At 44.4% G+C, this 19,658-nt stretch overlaps 1 protein-coding gene across 8 annotated transcripts in view; it reads left to right on the top strand.

Annotated features, from left to right (window-relative positions):
- Nucleotides 1–19,658, top strand: part of JADE3 (jade family PHD finger 3) — a 59,689-nt gene that overhangs the window by 18,617 nt on the left and 21,414 nt on the right. For 7 of the 8 annotated variants that reach the window (XM_083805354.1, XM_083805351.1, XM_083805355.1 and 4 more), the window contains 2 exons: nt 9,588–9,647; nt 10,729–10,811. In XM_083805354.1, the coding sequence (XP_083661480.1) occupies nt 9,599–9,647; nt 10,729–10,811 (132 nt within the window). In that variant the 5' untranslated portion in view covers nt 9,588–9,598. Of the gene's footprint in view, nt 1–9,587; nt 9,648–9,898; nt 9,997–10,728; nt 10,812–19,658 lie in introns of all 8 variants that reach the window. The other variant, XM_083805357.1, reaches the window with a different exon arrangement.

Genomic DNA, 19,658 nt, shown 5'->3' with positions numbered 1-19,658 from the left:
TACTTAATCATTTTGACCAAAATAACTCTCTATGGTGAACAGGGGTTGATAAAGTCAGCTAGGGCAGCAGCTATCAGAATCTTATTGTTGTGCTGTTCGTAGTCAGAATTTTATCTGAAAAATACACTCATTTAGGTATTTACCATGGTCCTATAGACCACTTATTTCACCTCTAGTCCACAGAGATCAGGTTGGGAACTGATCCATTTAATACTAAAACCAAATAATAATCCATCTCACAGAGGTGAATTGTTACAAGTAAGCCTGGTTTCACAGGAGATCTGTTAGGGAATTAGACCAGTTACTGTATCTGATACCGGTCAACAGTGGGCATCTAGGGAAAGAAACCATTTTAAAGCTCTAGAGTGTGCTCAATTTCTTGTAAATTTTTGACTTTGGGATTGTGGGGATGGCAGGTTGATGTTGACACATTGTGTTTTATAGCCCTTGTCATCCGTTTGCCTAATTCTCTTCAGTCTGTTTACTTTTCAACCCCTGCAGCATGCCATAGCAATTTTGTATAAAATCACTCTTTTTGCGTTTAATGACTTCTGTTTTAAGTTTGTCTTGTAACTGTGTGTCACCAGTCTTCGGGCCGCCATGAGTCGCAGTAGTCTCCTCATCCTGTTCGCTGTTCTTTACTACTTGTGGTAGATTTTTCCTGCTCTGCACCGTCTTCTCAGCCTGGCAGTCTCACTCTTTCATCTCTTACCCTAAAGCCGTGGCACGCTCCCCGTGCAGCTGGAGCTTTGTGTTCTGCAAATACTTTTTCTCCAGCGGTGCCAAAGGGAGGGAGGAGACACTCCCTTGCTCTTAGGAAAAATGAGTGACCTATTAGTGTTGCTCATCCACAAAGGCTTTTCCATCTGGCTCTGTGGGTGCCACAGTTGGAACCAGACAGTCTTGTATTAGTGCTCTTCACCACTGCTCTGGGGCCTTGTTGGAAGGATGCCTCTGGCGTATCAACGTACAGCAGCTCTGAGGGGTGTCCTCATAAAGTAAGTGGTGCTACAGCTGATTAGGGAATGCCCAAGGACCCCATTTTCAGAGGTGTACAACTAACGTGTTTATTTTCATCCACTTAAGACCTTTTACAGCTGTCCCTCAGGCTCTGTGGCATGCCTGTGTGCCTGTTGACTTGGAGCTGGTGCCGGTGCAGGCACCTGCCTTCAGCCTCCCTCACAGGGCACGGCCAAGGGACCGGCCCAGGCCTGCTCCGCTCCTGCAGCACAACTGCGGTCCGAGCAACCCGTCAGTTCTGCCGTCCTTCGTGTGGGGACGTCGGTGGTGGAGGAGGAGTCTCAGGTGTCATGAACAGTACAAGGAGGATCTCCACATCTTTTATTGGATGTGAGGGGAGTCATAGCGATGAAAGATGAGGCTAAGGCTGAGGTACTCGATGCCATTTTTGCCACGGCCATTATTAGTAAAGCCAGTTGTTCTCAGGGTACCTAGCCCACTGATCTGGAAGATGATGATGGGAAGCCAGATGAAGCCCCTGTAATCCAAAGGGAAACTATAGGTCACCTCCTACATGTTTGAATGTTCTGTATGGGGCCTGACCCTTTCAATAGTTGCCCAGCAGTCCTGGCTAACTGAGGAGGTCCCAGTTGACTGGAGGTGGGTGAATGCCGTGCCAACCTACAAGAAGAAGGGCAGGAAGGAGAATCCAGGGAATTTACAGGCCTGTCAGTCTGACCTCGGTGCCAGGGGAGGTTACGCAGCAGATTATCTTGAGTGCCTTCACATGGCAGATGAAGGACAATCAGGTGATCAGAAACAGCCGTCGTGGGTTTATGAAGGGCAGGTCCTGCCTGACTAACCTCATCTCCTTCTAGGACGAGGTGACCTGCTTAGTAGATGAGGGAAAGGCTGCGAATGTTGTTTACCTGGATTTTAGTAAAGTAAGTGAAGTAAGCAGTTTGACGCTTTCCCACGGTATTCTGGAGAAACTGGCTGCTCGTGGCTTAGCCAGGTGTATCGTTTGCTGGGTGAAGAATTGGCTGGATGTCTGGGCTCAAGGAATCGTAAAGAATGGAGCTCAGTCCGGTTGGTGGCTGGTCACCAGTGGCATTCCCCAGGGCTCAGTACTGGGGCCAGTTTTGTTTAATGTTTTTATCAATGATCTGGATGAGGGGATTGAGCACACCCTCAGTAGGTTTGCTGACAGTACCAAATTAAGCACGAGTGCTGACCATCTCGAGGGCAGGAAGGTGCTGCAGAAGGCTCTGGATAGGCTGTCTCAGGGGTCCGTGTCCAACTCCATGGCATTCGGCAAGGCTAAGTGCTGAGTCCTGCACGTGGGGCACAACAACCCCATGCGGTGCTACAAGCCGAGGGAAGAGTGGCTGGAAAGCTGCCTGGCAGAAAAGGACGTGCGAATGCTGGTTGATAGCTGGCTGAACGTGAGCCGGCAGTGTGCCCAGGTGGCCAAGAAGGCCAACAGCATCCTGTTCTGCGTCAGAAGCAGCGTGGCCAGCAGGGCCAGGGAAGTGACTGTCCCATCATTCATGGCACTGGTGAGGCTGCATCCTGAGTGCTGTGTTCAGTTTCGGGCCCCTCCCTACCAGAAGGTGTGCAACAGCTGCAGCGTGTTGTGGGCTCTTAGCTGTGAATAAAGATGTGGGGAAACACCTCCCTGCTTCCCTGGCTTGTGGGTGTTTCTGTTCATCCCTGTACAGGAGCGGGTAGTGGATGACGGGACTTGCTTTGGAGTCAGATTTAATATCTCGTAACCGTGCAGCTTTGGCAGATCAGCTGCAATAGATCTCTATCCTCATGGGATGGAAAGGATGTTCCGCATTGTCTGACGCCTTGTATTCAAGTGCGGGTGCTATATAGAAGTGCTTCGGTCTCAACTTGGCTGTTGGGTGACAAACTGAACCTCGTGGTCATTTTTACCTGTGTCCTTACTGCTTTCTTAAGTTGTGATGCTTTAGAAACCTTGAGCAGGTGCAGTTGTCCCTCAGTCCCCCTTTCAGAGCAGCGTCAGCCCCAGTGGACACCAGTTGGGCTCTTCCAGGATGTTGTCTTCCACTTGAGATGGGTGATTTATAGAAGCCTAGAAGGCTAATTATGTTTTTATAAATCTGTTTAAATCTGACTAAAATGTCTTTGGTGTCTTGTGTATTACAGATTGTAGCACATAACATTAAATTAGTTGTCTGGCCATTAAAAGTAATTTGAGTTTAGCGGTTGTTAAGACAAATTTTGTTGTCTTTTTAAACATTTTTAAGACCAAAAAGTGCGTTAACAACTCCTTTAAGTTTTTGTTTTGATGTTTTGACATAGAGAACTAATAACTGCACATAAACGTGTCATAAAGTGAAATAGGAGAAAATATAGTAGGATTTCAGTATTCAGCTAAAGGTTTGGAATATTCCAAATATTTTGAGTTCTGGCTGTGACAGTACGTTCCCTTTAATTGTATCTAATGATCCCCTCGGTGCCATTTTTTATTAGGAAAACTTAAGCATCCAGATTGTTTATTTTAAACTTGTAAATGAAAACCGTTTCTTGTCAGATGAGGAAAGAAATGGTCAAATTAACGTTTCCTAATAGGAAAATGTGTTGTTGCTTTCTCTCATCCTTTGAATAGGATATAAAGACACATCTTTATGTCTTCTGCGTTTTTTGCAATCCATTAGGTTTTGTTAGTGATGCAGAACTTTGCAGCAAAGCAGTTAGCCTCTTTAAAGTATTATAGCAAGAAATAAACGAGTCAAAACAGATAAAATATTTAATGCAGGTTACTGTCAGTGCTTTTATCGCTTGAGATTTAGAAAAACAAAACAAGAGCGGTGAAACCTAGTTTAATTTTTTATTAGCGAGTACAAAAAAATTACCGGATTATTTTAAGAATCTTGCAGCATGTGAGAATTGTTGCCTACGCTGTTGACAGAAAAAACAGTTTTTTCTTGATCCCAAATAGTGCCTGTATTTCTGCATTCTTCCTTCGGTGATAGCACCTAGTCCCCTGTCTGTGTTTCCTACCTGAGGCTGTGCCCTAATTTTTTGGCATTTTGGTGTTTGTGAGCAGTGCCGCGGGGTGGCGAGGAGCCTGCCCTGGGGCAGCCAGGGGAGGCACCCACTCAAACTCAATATGCTATTTTGGAGGAAATCGCCTTTTTCGTCCAAGTCCCAGCTGATGTTTTAGGAAAAACAGTAGTTCTGCTGTTCTGCGAGTCAGTGTAAAAGTGGCACTGCGTGCAGCAGTGGAAGCTCACCGCAGGGGCTGGAGTCGAGGGGAGTGCGGCCACGTGCACGTTTGTGTGTTTGCTTGAATTTTCATCCGTCTGACGCTGTCTGTTCTTGAAATGGATTCTGCTCAGATTCATGTCGTCTTCAGGCTGGTTGTGCTAAAGGTGTACGTGTTTAATGGGCAGGAATATGTCAGTGCCTGCCCAGCTCACCTGGCTGGGCTGTGTGCAGGCCAACGCACGTGGCTTTCTTCAGAGAGATGAACATCAGGCTCTGCTTTCATTGCCGTGCGTGAAGAAAGCAGAGAAGAGAGCGGGATTTAATTTCTCCCCACCTCTTGGGGAGCTCCTGCATGGGTGGTCTACGGACTGCGTGCCTTGCTAGCAGTGCACTCACCCAGGGATGGATTCTGCTCTTTGCAGGCCATGTGGCAGGAGGAGATGCAGGCAAAGCCACCGCTCGCCCTCCTTCTGTACTCACGGGGCACGGTGACCACCAGGGGTAGGGGCACGTTACTAAGTTATTTAATTTTCAGGTTAGAGAGAAATAAAGAAGCAATGTTACTTCTTTCCTGAATTTCCTTCCCTCTGAATTGTTTAACCTTTCAAACCTTTTCATTGCGGCAAATATTGCCAGCCCAAGTTCTGAGTAGGTGTTTTCTTTTTTTTCCAGTTTATATAGCCTTTTTTGTGAGATTGGATAGGATATTAAAAAATAATAATAAAAAACCCAAACACGAGTGATCTCTCTTCCTCTAGTTATTTGAAAGGTTGTATTAACTCTACTCATATTTCGTAATTTCCTTGGCAGTTGACTATGAAATTTGACCTATTTAAATGGTTTTACTGTACTACATTTCCTGGAGACCTTTCAAGATAATTTGCTTCCTAATCTAAATTTAACAGTTACATAAACCACATTTTGGAGACTTGGAGATTTCTACCTACTGCCTCTGCTTTTTTTTTTTTGCACGTAGACAAGCCATATTAAGTACAAAAGTTTAGTCTGAGATTTGCATGTAGCTTGTCATTTTTTTTTTTACATACTTAGATGCTGTTTTTCTTTTTAACAAGACAGAGAAAGTAGGTTATTTTTCATCCCACTTGAAAGTTTCCTTAGAAGCGTGGCCAGTTCCGTTTTGATCAGTCTATTTTAAAACGTAAAGAAATAAAATCTCACCGCCCTAGTGTGTGTTTGTGTTACAGCTCATTGAATTTCTTGGTTTCCTCTTCCTTCTGTACAGGTCTTCACAGGTACTGAACCTCTCACGTACGTGTTGAACCCTTCTATTCGACAGAGTGAAGCCGGGAAGGAAGGACTTATTCCCTGGAGGTTCTGTTTTGTTCAGAAATCCCATATGGATTTAAGGATTCATTTTGTATGCTTGTCTCTGGTGTCTCTCGCGTAATCTGCCGTGTGAGTTTGGGCTCAGTGATACCTCATCCTTCTTACTGGTGCGCGATGCCGAGAGATGTGTCAGGACAAGAGGATGAACTCCTAGTGCTTTATTTGGTAAATGCAGTTCGCTCTGACACAAACTGAAGAGGGAGAAGTGTTTGTTGCTGGTGTTTCTGCAGGTGTTTGGGGCGCTGGAATTTTGTTAAGTGTCGGCCATTTACATCTACTGCTTGACTGATTTCTTTGAGAGATGTGCAGTAACTAGCTTTTTCAGAAAGGGGAAGTGCTTTTAGTCAGTGCCATGCTGATTTTCCTCGGGGAGAGAGTGGTGGCAGAAGCGAGTGGCTGTGTCTTGGTAAAATACTGGGGTTCATGTCGTGAGGCGGTGCCAGGGAGGAGGGTTCCTTCAGCTTTGCTAATTCTTCTTTTCTGGAGTTGTGGCTCTTCTCCGTAGCTGTTGGGGATGGATCAGGGATGCGTGCCCAGCCCTGAGTGCACAAGGAAGAAGCTCGGCCGATGTGGAGCGTGGTGCAAGTCAGGAACTGTCCTGGTGACTGGCATCAAAAGTGATACCAGAAAATGTTCCTCTGCAGTAGTTGCCTGGAGAGTCAAGCACCTCTTTGCTTGAGATGTGGTGATTTTTTAACGTCGCTCTTGTGTTTTAGTTTTCATTTAAAAGATCCCTGACGGTGAGCATCTTTGGAATTTGTATTTGTTGTCGTAGAAGTGATCCATCATCTGTTAGTCCTTCTGTTGACTTAAAAATAAATAAATAAATAAAAATAAAAAAAAATAAAAAAGCTTTATATCAAAGCATGTTATCTTCCCATTTTTAGTGCTCGTTTCTAAGGTGATCTATGCTTGACCATAAAGCTTGAGCACATTTTGAGTCCGTAACCAATGCACCCCTACTTCCTTTCAGGGTAATGAGAGTTATTGGTGGCTGAGAAATGAGGTGTATGGTTGGGTTGGTTTTTTTTTTTGAGCCACTTACCTCCTTCGTGCTGTAGTATTTAATTTCTCAGTTGCTTTACACTCATGTTTCTTAGCTTGTGCATGGGAACTACTGGAAAGTTTGAAGTCTGAAAGTAAATTCTCAAGATCCAGACCGAAAGTTCCACAGGCAAATTTGCAGAATGCCGGAGTAAATGCCTGACTCCACAAAGAGAAAGCAATTGGAAAGAGGCTGATGGCTTCAGCTGCTCACCGTACGGTATTTCCATCATGTTCTTAATGACAGCTCATCTCTTCTCATCTCTTTTTTTTCTTTATAGTAGCATCTACTTGAGGCAGTTTTCTAAATTATTTTTGAACTGTTCTGTGAAAAAAGGTATTTCTTATACGTTACAAAAAATTTAAAATGGTTTTTCATTTTGTGTGTAAAGATAATTTTTTTTGTTCTGTTTTTGGCATGCCGCATGCCATTCATTATAGCTGGTGTTCGGAGGTTGGGAAAGGGCATTGGCATTCTCCTGAGTTTATTTCTCACCTTCGTATTTGATCCTTTCCTGATCGTTCGCTCTTCCCTTCATTCACTCTTGAGGCACGTGTTGGGGGGAAAATGAACCATGCCCTGTTATTCCGGGCCTGTATCACCATGGTTTTCAGGGGTGCAGTTAGAAAAGGGGCCAAACCAGGCCGTACGGGAGATTCAGCCCCTCTCAGCGGGACTTTGGTTCTGCTTGTTGGGTCTGGGCTTTTGGTTCACGTGGTTTGCCCTTTCTTCCTCCGTTTAGCCGCGACTCGCGTAGGTCGCTCCTCCATTTGGTGGTCGGGGCGCGGTGACGGGGGCTCTCCCGATAGCAGCAGAGGTGAGGCACGAGGGTGCCAAGTCCTGAGCCAGGCAGGGACCCAAGGAGAGCACGGAGCACGTGGATCCTCTTCATAACCTGTCCTCCTGGGCACGGCGCTCCCGTGATTTGCTGTAGCTCTGTGTGCACAGTTACTGCGGTTAATGCTGCCACAAAAAAAAATCGGGCTGGATTCCGGCGTTATTGCTACGCGGGGCTCTTACCCTGGGTGACTGCTTTTGCTGCCGCTCTCTGCTGTGACGGAGGTGTAAATCTCTTGCCTGAGCTGCTACAAATCCACTGCCCAAGTACAACTTCCCTAAACGTTTTTTCATCACCGTGGAGTGGTTGGCAGAGGTGCGTTTTCTATTCATAGATTGTTTTTTTTTTGTTGTTAGTTTGTTTCTGCGTAAGCTGCCCCTGAAGCAGCCATCTCCTGCGTCTGCTCTCCTCTCCGAGGTGCCCAGGCGCTCCCTGCCGCGCCGTGTGTCTCGGCCCCGTGTTTAGCCCCGCTTTCGCTGGGCGCTGCCTGTCTCCTCAGCTGGCCGCCTTTAAGACGGAGTGAAGAGGTTTTATTGCTGCATATGTTTATGTAGACTATAAAAGATTAGAGTCGCCTGCCATAAGCTTTCAGCACCTTTTAACAGCTGCTCAAAAATTCATCTGAACATAAAAACGGAGCGCTCGTGTTTCTTGCTAAGCAATGGCACTGAGGAATGCTGCTGTGCACACCTACATGCGTCCTCTCAGCATGTCCCAAGGTCCTGTAACGTGCCCGAAGGTTTGGAAACCAGGCTGTTCAGAGCTGAAGGCTGCTGGCAGAGAAGGTGTCGGCATGGGCAGAGCCTGCTCCTTTCTAGGGAGCTGTGTCCTCCAGGTCGGGCTGCTGCGGCGCACCACGGTTTTGCGGGGGAGAAGCTCTCAAACAGGCAATGCCGTTTGAGCTGCTCTTGGCTGAAGCCTTTAAACTGCTGGAGTCGGCAAGATGAAACTGGTCATCTTCATCCCTCATTACCTAGAGCTTAATTCCAAGTCTGGTGCCACCAAAACACGCACAAAGAACAGCCCTGCTGGCCCAGGTCCTTCCTGCCTGTTAGAGAGCTTTTGCCCAGATCTTTGAAGTTTCTTACCTGACTGCTGCCTGCACGGTGAGCGGTGGAAGCGAAACCCCACAGCGCTTTGGGTCCTCTGTTTTCAACGTAGCTCTTCCTGTGTGGTGTGGCTGCCTTGCTTCCCCGGCTTGCTTGAGCTCTGAGAAGGGGAATTAACATGAATTAAGTTGTTTTCTGGTGGGAGTTTGTAGGTGATTTAAGGCTATTAAAGTGTCGCCTTCTGATGCCCTGTCTTGTTAACCACGGACCCCCCTGGTTAAATACCTGACTCAGAGGCGCTGTGTGTATACCCAGCTGAAAAATACATGCATCGCTTCCCTTTTCAGCTTCCAGCAGTGTGGGCAATGTCTTTCTATAAAATATAGATCAAAGGATAGTTTTAAAGTTTGATTACTGTATCTAAATGCACTGATCAAACTCATGCTCTTAAGTATAAAGGCTGCAGAAAATTTCCGCTAAATTAAACAATTCTGCTGCAAACAGTTCAGTTGCAATCTTCAAAGCCTTTGGATAGGCTTTTCTTATCCGGAAATCCTGTTTATCCCACGGTCTTTGGATAATCTCAAGACCCATTGTACAGTAACTAATGTGCAGGGTTTAACAAGCGGGCTATTTAGCCGTGCTTTTTTTTTTTCCCTTTAAGCAGCGTGGGGTTTGGTTTTGTTTAAGAGGCGCAGATCCTCACTGATACCCTCCATGGCTTGTCAAACTTCTCAGAGCCAAGCTCTTAGGTCCCCCATGTTGTGACCGGATGATTTCAGTGCCGTTGGTCACCATTTTGGGGGATTATCCCCCTTTAACGTCTGCCTTTCACTTTACGCGGGCGCCTTCGGGCTCGGTTTTCCTCCCCTTGCAGGTGAGCTGCGTTTTGCACCCACGCCTGGCCGTGCTGCGGCCGCCCAGCCAGCTCTGCTCAGCAAGGGGGCTGGAGGGCGCTCGCTGCCGCAGGCACTGCTGCGGTTTCACGCCCGACAGCTCTCCTTTCGGGGGACTTCTGCCTTTGGGGTGCTGGGGTCGTGCGAGTCGGCAGGGCCCACGCAGCCTGTCGTCTTCTGATGGTCGCCATCAACTCTTTTTTTCTCTCTAGGATGCGTCAGGATGAAACGCCACAGGCATCTGAGCACCAGTGACAGTTCAGACAATGAGAGTAAGTAGCGTGTGCTAGTTTTTCTTTGGTCTGTCACCCCCTTGTGGTTTCCTTCTGTGGTTTGAGGGCAAACTGTTTCACCTCCCATAATTAAAACAATGTTTCTTGCTTGATTTCTTCTTGCCTTCCCTGTTCTTCTGTGTTCTGAATCCTGTTACGGGAGTAAAAGGAGGCGAAGGATCCTGTAAACTTGGGGGGGTGTTAAGTCTGCTTAGCATTTGAGGAGAAATTTGTGTGCCTTTCCCTTTCAGAGCTGCGAAAAATAAATCTGTAATACAAGAGAAGTTTTGCTGCCCAGAGGAAGTTTTCGTATGGCTAGGGCCATAGAAAAGTCCTGCTGTCTCATGCGGTACAGACCCTCAGCCTTAAGTCCGAGCTGTCTGAGCATTTACATGTTGCAGTATCTTACACTGGTTCTTCATCTTTTACACCGTGGCCTGGTAGACAAGTCAGTGAAGTTCTGTTTTAAAAGTTCCTTGGCACATGTCTGGCTGAGGTTGCACCTTCCTTGTGCCTGCAAAGAAACTCTACGTGGCAGGGTCTCTTGGTTCCTTAGGAACCCGTGCCCATCTAATAATGCTACACGTAACGAGGATTCGTTGCCATATTTGCTACAACCCAGCAACGTACTGAACTAGCATCGTGCCCAGGAACGTCTAGACATCACACTGTACTTTCTGCATCTCTCATCAGCACCCTTTAGTATCGTTGCTTTTTTTTTTTTTCACTTTGTTTTTCTAGCACTTGCAAGCTCTGTCCTCGGTTTTGCTCCTCCTTCCACTTCTGTTAGAAAGGAAATGAGGGAAGGTGGTCTGCATGCTTGTTTCTGTTTACTCGCACTTGTATCGGGCAGAGCAGAATGTACCCATAAACTCGGTGTGCTGTGGTTTTACAAAGAACAAGTGGAACAGGAGGAGCTGTAATCAAGCCTACAGACTGCAGAAGAGCTTTTTGCCCACATCTTGTCAAGAATTATCATAATTCAGGAGATTGGAGTGCCTTGTGTTTCACCGAGCAATTAAATGAATTGAAGCGAGCTGTAATGGTTCTGTTTCTTATTTCTTTTCTTTTTTTTTAACAGGTCCTTCCACTTCCTTTTCTTCTTGTTCTAAATACAGGAGCAAGTCAAAAACACCAGCAAATGAACAAAAGAAACCTGCTGAGGTAAGAACCAGGGTTAAAGATTGGTTACCGGTAGTTTTTTGTCACGTATTTTTCAAGTTTCTAAGGCTTGAAATAGTGAGCTTTGAACCGGTGCCAGCGCGTTAGTTACCTGTCAAATTCTCCGTGACACTGTTTTTCCTCACCATGTGAGTAATGCTGGAGCTCCAGTGTTTGATGTCCCAAAATGACTTACGGCTTTGCAGACGGTAACTTGTGGTTCTTTATTCCCCTGAAATACAGTGTCTTTTTGAAATTGAAAAAGCTGGGATGGTCTTGTGATTTGAGAGCGAAGGAAGTGGTTTGTGTGTGTGTGTATGGGGAGGCTTTCTTCTTTCTGCTATAGGATGAAACAAGAACACCCCACTGGGCAGGTTACATGTGAACAGTGCTTAATCATCATCTGCCACTTGCTCACTCTTGTGGTTACCTTTAGTAAGGATTTTAATTGCCATCCCTACCCGTTACGCCTATCACCACTGTCGCTGGATCGATATTCACTACTTGAGTCCCTTTTCCTTCAGCGCTTGTGTGCAGTACAGTGCTCCGATCCGCCCTAGCAACCATCACCACCGATTGCCCTTTTTGGGGAGGATTTTGTTGTCTGCTTTTTCCTCCAGATTTGATGCTTGCTTTCTCAAGGACTGAAGTCAGATAACAACTGCAAATGGGAAAATGTTTCTTGTAGTTAATTCCCCTTGCTTGCTGTCACGTCCCCTCCAAATGCATCCTTCAGCATGCTGGTATGACTGTTGATGCCCGAGGTTACTGAGAAAAAGACTGACAAAACATACTTTGCTTCTGTAGAATTTAAAACCGAGAGTTATGTCCCAGAAGTAATCTTTTGTACCATAACAGCAGCTTTTTAGCTGCTTAGATGCTACTGTGAGAGGCTGCATAAACATAAAGGTTGTGTTCATATAGCAAAAGCTATTCAGCAAACATGCTTCATGCTTCCTTTTTTGAATGCTGCTTTCCAGATGAATTTGGTTTGGTAGGAGCAAGGTTTCAGAATGTGTCCTTTCTTTGGAAGCTTAATTTTTATCATGAGTTGTTTGAAGAAAACACGCTGATTCATTCCAGAAAGGGAATCTTGCGTGAGTGTTTCCACACAACCAAAATTGGCCAGAACTAGCTTTACAATGTCTGTTTACAGCCACCACGAAGGTAAAGAAAAACCTACTACGCTTTTTACCTTTAAAGTGTTGATCTTTGAGGATTACGGTTCTGTGAGAATTTTAATCTTAAAACAGCTCGTGGCTACGGAGGTCTTGAAATTGTTGCTCACGTTTGTCGTCACAGCAGCTTCGTTGCTTGCCAAGCTGGGCAAATGGGGACAGAAACAAATACATTGCCAGCCTCGTGCTGTTTCAAGTACACCTCAGTGCCCAGTCCCTTCTCCGTGCCCAACTTTCTTCTTTCTCTTCTTCCTAAGGATGCTCCCATTACTGTTTTCTTTTGCTTCGCTCTGTTCTTTCTTCATGTATGTGTGTATGTATAAACAGTTATGAAGATGTGGTCCATGTATACAGCTTACAATTTTTTTATTTACATAATTTATAGAAATTAAAAGGAGCAGTGCTTTCAGTTCTTCTTCTTGTGATCTTCTTTGCTGCTTTCTACCTATTCCAAGATAAAATCTTGAACCCTTTATTGCTTGATAAATACGAAAATTTGAAGAACAAAATTTGGAATATACACTTTGAATAAAAAAAGAAATGTAATTTATAACATCATCATTCCAATAATGGTGGCATTTTTCTGGCGTCTTTTGTTTGAGAGTCCCCCCTTCCCAGAAAAATAGAAAAAAAATCTTTGATGATGTCCTCTTCTGGAGGAGTGTCCCAAGTGCAATATTGCAATATTCCCCCCTCCCCACAAAAAAAAAAAAAAAGGATAAATAAAGAAGAGTGGATGGGAAGGTGGTGGTAATAATTTATACCCCTCATGCAGAAAACTCTTGGCTATCCTTCCAAATTTTCCTTTCCTTGCGCTGGAAGCAAGCGCTCCTTCCAAGCCCTAGAAAAGCATATGCTGGAGATTTCATGCGACGGCATACTACATGAAATGCTGTTGTCAGCAGAGCATTGAAATTGATTGTTAATGCACCAACTGGTGACGAGGGTGTAAAGCAAAGACTGACCCTACCACATACCCTTCAAAAAATAAAGTTACAGTAATTCTGCAAGTTTCTTTGTGGTAATAGTTGTCTAATATCTACTGGATAGAAATTGAAAATTTCAGGCTGACAGCATCCCTTTAGCAAGGGATCTCTTTAGCAAGTTGGCAGTGCTCTCCTTTCATTCACCTCTGCTTGCCAGGCAGCAGACGTTTCTTGAGTTAGTGATGCAGAAAATCTAAAAGGTCAAAGCTATAAATAGCTGTTTGGGAATATTTTTGCTCGTGGTCTTCATACATTAATTTTTCTTTCGTGCCAGTAAGCCTGGCTTTCTCAATTATATTGTGTGTGGATACATAGGCTTTTTTCTACTTTCTCAGCCATCTCCAGTCCAAGTGTTCTCCAGTATTTGGGTTTCCTCTTCAAATAAAAGCTCATTTTCAATATTGTGACCGACAGGTTAGTATATTTGTCAGCTGCTTCACAGGAGATGTTTGTAGTGGCCGTGCTCCTCTGTAAAAAATAAAAAATAAAAAAAAATAAAAAAAAAAAAGTTGGCTGTGGCTGAGGACTGCTCTGCCTTGCATTGCCTCTCATGGCTTCAGGAGGGAGGCAAGTGGACGGGACATTACTGCGTGGGACCTGAGGCCCGCTTACCCCACTCTTCTCCTTGAGAAGCTGGTGCAAGTAAGGCAAGCCTGTGATGGTGCTTCCTCAGAACACGCTGTTTGCCTTGGTGACTTCAGAAGGGAGACTGCAGCTCTTCCTCTTGTGCTCCTCTTGAGCTGTAATCTATGGCAAACAACTGAAATGGTAACTTCAAGCTGTCTGCTGTAGTGTTTACTTTGAATAGCAAAACAGTGTTAAGGTTACAGGCACCCCAGCAGCATAAGTCAGAACAGTTTTTTCAGATCTTTGTGATGATGTTGGCCGTGGGCAATGTGCAGAGTTGCCCCTTACGGGCTCAAAGCCGGACAGGAGGGACTCGCAGGTCTGAACAGTAGGCTGCATGGGAGTAGCAGGGTAGGAGGCATTTGGATGCCTGGCTCAGCATGAAACGTGTACTTTGCTGTTTCCTGTCTCCTTGGAAGCTGCAGCAGAAAACGATGGCAGAAAAGTTGAAATCATTTTTGCAGGGAAAACCTATTAGCTGGCCCATGCTGAATGACTGACCATTTCTTTTCCCTCAGGCTAGGGGGGGGCGCACAGAAGAGCCAAAGAGATTTATGTGACACTCAAGCTTATGTTTTGTTTTGTTTTGTTTTCAGTCTTCCCACCCTCTCTAAACTGTAGAAGAGGTAAGTTAGGATTGTGTGGTGTTTTTTTTTTTTTAAACCCTGCCCGTCTAAGGTGGCAGTATTTTACCTCTCCTTGCAAATACGGTTCCGAATCCCACAGCAATAGTAGTTTTTAATCCCTCGTTGCTGATAGCGACAGCTGTGTTATGTGAAATGTAGCTTGTCTTCCCCAAGTAAATGGTCTGCTTTCATTACTGGGGTATGTGAAACTTTTTTTAGTGGCATTTAACTGTCACATAAATTGTAGGTCTTGATCCTGAGGAGCACCCTGCAAGATTAGACTCTGAGCAGAAAATGGATTCTTTTTGCAGTTGGAAAGTGGTTGGTTTTGTTCTGTGGATGAATGGGCAATATGATTAAATCATATCGTTTGGCATGTCCCATGCATAATAGAAGAGGAGACTGTCACCTTTCCATGCGTGCTTTAGAAGATTCTGAATTAACTGCGACAGCTTGGACATCTCTGCGGGCTTCTCAAGACCTCTGGTCAACATACCTTATTCGTTTTAATGAGCTGGTTTTTAGCCTGCATGGGTTAATTGGTTAAAAAACTGATAATGCTTTCATCTAAATCAGAAAATCAGAGGTGCAACCTTGCTGGTTTTGGTTTTTTTTTGATCTTTTTGCTTTGAGATACCATCTCAAGATACTTGAACTCCTTAGCAAGAGGTGGCTGGAATGCACAAGGGCATGGAAAAGTTTGCTTGTGATAAGGCTGAGCTGTTTTACCTTTGGGACTGAATGAGCAGGCGTAATAGTAAAGTTTGGATGGTCTGGAAAAAGCAGAGGTGGAGCTCTGGTCCTGCCTGTCCTCGTGACGGAGGAATGGGGGAGGAAGGGTGGGAGAATATGAATGAGGCCAAAAGTTAGGAAGTCTGCTGGAATTAATAGGATGTCCTTTTCTGTGCACCATGTAATTAGACTGTGAAGCTCATCTGCATAGGAAGTTGTTGAGACTGAGAATTAAACATGATTAAAAAAGGAATTAAACGGATGGTAACGAGTACAGATTTTTCTAAATATCTTGTTTAATTAATACCATTTTTAAAAATTGATTGTTGAGATGAATCCTCAAATCCAAAGCTTACGTCTGATTAGCAACCAGAGGGAAACTTGATGTGTTCTTACACAGTTCTCGCATGTTCTTCTGGCTCATGAGGTGGTGCTGTCGGAGATACCAGAGAAATGACATTAGGTGGGGTTGATTTAGTGTCTGATTTCCTGGTTTTTCCTATAAACACTTGTAAAGGAGGCTGAGAAGATTAATGGCTGCTCCAAAGAAAAGTGCAATATTTCATTTGCTTGAGTCCTGGCTAATCCTTGAAAATAGTTTTAGGGAGTAGGAATTTGAAGATTAGGATTTACTGCAGGACACGGCCAAATTATTTAGATGTTTGAGAAGTACAAGTTTAATGCCACATTACTGTCTGCTTTAGCTGTTTTAACATCATTAGTTTTTCGGTCCAGTCAGTGTATATGCCTGGAACTGTAGCTTCATTGCTGTTTTTACAATTATTTTGACTTCTATTTGCTTTGCTACAATACAAACCAACCAACCCTTCCTGTCTTGAGACTCTGGTCTCCTTTGTAATAAGGTGCCTTAAATTAGAAATTAACGCCCAGGTTGCAATGTATTAATGAGACAAAATCTACGTCGCAAGGATGAGCCCGCTAAATTTTGGAAAGTGGTGTGTCCCTTACAACTTCGTCCTCTGTAGGTGGGCAGTCTTTGGCAGATGTGAAACTTCTATGCAAAGATTAGGTGTATTAGATTAGACTATCTGTACTCAGATATTATGTGGCTGCGTTATGCTTGTATTAGGTCTTACTACAATTTGTCTACCGTGTTATTTATGTAGTGATTTTAGGTATAAACTGATGCTTCTTAAGCGTCTTTAGTTTTTGCTGATGGTGTTAGACGTGAGAGTTACAACAGGACAGTAAGCTTTGCTTATGGGTGACTTTGGAATGAAAAAGAAGATAATTGTGGAGGTGTATAAAAACTGACTGAAAACCTGATGGAAAACTTGTGTTCTTATGTAATTCACTCTGCATTTTGGAGAACATGTCTCCTGTTGGATGGGTAGTTGGCACCTGGAATTTCATCATTGGCCTTCAAGATGGGTTGTGAAGGAGATGCAAAAATAGGAAGACTACTAGCCATATTTCAGCTTTCTCTTTTAGAGAGGATACTGAGGATATTTCTGAGGTTATGCTTCTGGGGGAATCTGGGTGGGGGGAGGCATATTTTTTCCCTCCTGCCTTTTAAAAATCACTACTTTTCTGGGCCAGTCAGTCTTCTTGATTCTAGACAGCAGGCATAAGGAAATGAAATGTGTACTGCTGACTCCTTAGGGGCTCTGCCAGGCACCAGGGGAACCCTAAGGAGTGAAGCACTTAGATTCAATCCAGGAGAAATCCTGCTTTAATTGTAACAGCAGCAGAGTGGTTAACATGTACTTTACTTAAACCTCTGCCACGTGGTTCCCGGTGGTGGCCTACATGGCCATGGGAGCACCTTATCGTCATGACGTTCTGTAGGTAGGTGGTCACATACTGAAAAGCTCACTGTCACAAGAAGAAATAGGATTTTTCTTACCATTTTTAAGAGGTGACCCAATCCATTCGCTCTCACTGACACATGCATTTGGACAAGATAAGTTGAATGAGCAATAGGATCAGTCACTGCCGGTAGAAGCTTGGGTGGGGGTATTAAATTAGGTCTTTGACTCTCATTTTGTTGTTGTTGTGTGTTTTTTTTTTTTTTTGAGTGGGGAAGGAGGTTTTGGTTCCCCCTCTCCGCCCAGATGTGGCTTTAGGTTTGCATTAATCACAAACAAAACGTTCCTGAGGTCTGTGCAGATCTGATATTTGCATGGCTCAGTGAAGATGGAGGTTGTAGAAGGCTGTCGTGTGGTTAAGACCCAGTCTCTGTCTTTGATGCTAATGTTTCACTATAATTCTTCATAGCATTGCATGTGCCCCCTCGATATCTTTAGCAGATAAGGATATTGCACAGAAAGTAATATTCTTTGGTGGATAGCCTTGATTTATTCCCTAAGTCGGCGCAGGGGGGAGGGTCCTGTGAGGAAGATTATACGTCGAATTTTCATAGTGCTTGCAGAAGGAGTTCATGTTGAAGTCAGACAGCTTTTGGTGCCACATTTACAAGCTCCTGATTCAAGAAGTTCATCTTCCTTAGACATACTCTTCTAGCATAATTTACAAATAGGACTAAGAAGTCTGAAAAACAGATAAAATACGTGAACCATATCTTTCCATCCACAGGCCCATGATCTCACCGTAGCTTGGTGTTGGTGCCATGGAGGAGCAGAGCATGCTTATTGTGGAGAATTTTTGTAGGATTTAGGCTGTAAAGGCTTAGAGACAACAGTGTGTCTCTGCAGCAGTGCCTAAGTTGTTCTCATTGCTTCAGCAAATCTTGTCAGACTTCACTGCAGAGCAAAAAGACCAGAGAACAAGGTTTCTTCTTCTAAATTGGAGTCCCAGCTTTAAAGTGTGAAAAAAAAATCTACAGTTTCTCAACAAAACGCTTGGTATTTTTATTGTGACATAAGCAAGCGTGTTTTTCATTGACTTCATTGAGACAAATTGCTGCACCATTTTCAGCCGAAACTTTAAAGCTCCTGGCAGCTACATGACAGGAGAGGTTCAGACCAAACAGTCTCGCACGGTAAGGAGGGCTGAAATTCATCTCTTCCTTCACGCTTTCAATTGCCAAAAACACTTTTTGAATATCCCACTGTCACAATAACTTCCGAGGGGGCTTCCAGCAGGTAGATGACTTTGATCAGCTGGCTTCTGGCAGCTGTAGCTCCTCTGGGCAGAGACCTCCTGCGTGAGGTACAAGACGCGTGGCGTGGGCCGAGCCTCCTCACGCGACGGGTCACGCATCCTCCTAGATGGATGGGGGCGCAGTGCTAGCCTAGGCATGCTCATTATTGAGCTTTTTGCAATTTGTGTGACATTACAGGTGATGCTAAAATACAGCTGAAGGCTTGTGTTTTATGTGGGGCTAGAAATGTAAAAGTTTTGGGGTGACTGACGCTCACTGGTGTGACTGAAAGATGAGCACTGCCCTTCGTGGGCTGACTGGAAGTGAAGGGGGTTGTTGCTGGGAGGAGAGACCGTGCTCTGGGTTGCACTGGCTGTTGCCTTATGGATGCAGTAAGCATCAAAGAAGCGTCCAAAAAGACACAACCATGAGGAGAAGTTGGCTGTCTAAATCCTGAGTTTCAGCCCTTTGTTGAGCTGGCTCAGCTCGTAGCCTTGAGGCCAACTGCAGGAGTAAAATTTACTTAATTGATAAGAAAGTTCTCCTTGGTCCCCTGGGTGTTTTCGTTTGCTTCCACAACAAAATAAGCACAGAGCACAAGTGATAAAGACACATGTTCTGAAATGTTGTCCTCTGAGAGTGTTTTACTGTTGGAAGATGGGCCGCGTGAAGAAACGATGAATGATGAGAGCTAGAGATTGCGGTGTCTCTGTAAGGATTCCAGGTGTCTGCAGGAAATACTCAGTTGTACTCGTGCTGTAAGTATGAATGGCAAGGAAAGCACTCTTAGGGAAATTTGAGTTGAATTTGGAATTCCTTAAGGTTTCAACCATTACATTTATATTGCTTAAATCTTTGACCTCCAGTGGTACCACTACTGTAAACTTCAGCAACCTGAGGTGGAGAACTTAATATTGTTGCATGGTGACTGTGTGGTCAGGCAAAAAAAAAAGTTCATGCTCCAGGGGCTTTGTGCTCTAAAAATAGAGATGGTATAGCTCACATACATAATGGATGATCAGAAGATGAATTTGCTGCTAAGCAGTGTAGTTAGATGTAGTTAGAGTACTGATGCCTTTCAGAGCATTTTTAATTTAGTGCTTAAAAAATAGTGGTTTTGATATGTAACACTCTACGTCTGTGTTTCTCAGTGCCTTAAAAGGTAGTTTGTAAAGCACTTAACCTCAGATAAGGTTTGAGGAATATACGTTGTAATGATTAAACCATTGCGTTTCTCAGTTATTGGATTATTTCTTCCTTACAGGTTTCTTTGGCCCTGTGCCGGGTTAGTGTCCCTCACAAACCTGGCTCTGTATTCATATCAAAGAAAATTAAATTTTTTTGCAATGGCATAAAACACTGCACATTTTATTTTTGCTGCGTAGATGTACTGCTTGGGTTAAAATGGATGCTTACGGTGTTAATGCTTTCACTCGTGTCACTGAGGCTCTAGTTGCTCTGTATTTTTGAGTTCCCAGGTTAACTTGCTCTCCTGGCAGCCTACGAGCCGTGCAGCCGTAGTGCATAGTGAAGCAACTCCTGTGCTCTGAGCTACCAGCAGCCTCTTTCAGTACCTGTTTCTAGTTAAAAGTGTAGTGCCTTTTTTTTTTTTATATAACTATTTCTTGATGATTTCC

Source organism: Anser anser, assembly GCF_964211835.1.
Source record: "Anser anser genome assembly, chromosome: 1".
Lineage (NCBI taxonomy): Eukaryota > Metazoa > Chordata > Aves > Anseriformes > Anatidae > Anser > Anser anser.
This window is presented reverse-complemented; position numbering and strand designations above follow the sequence as displayed.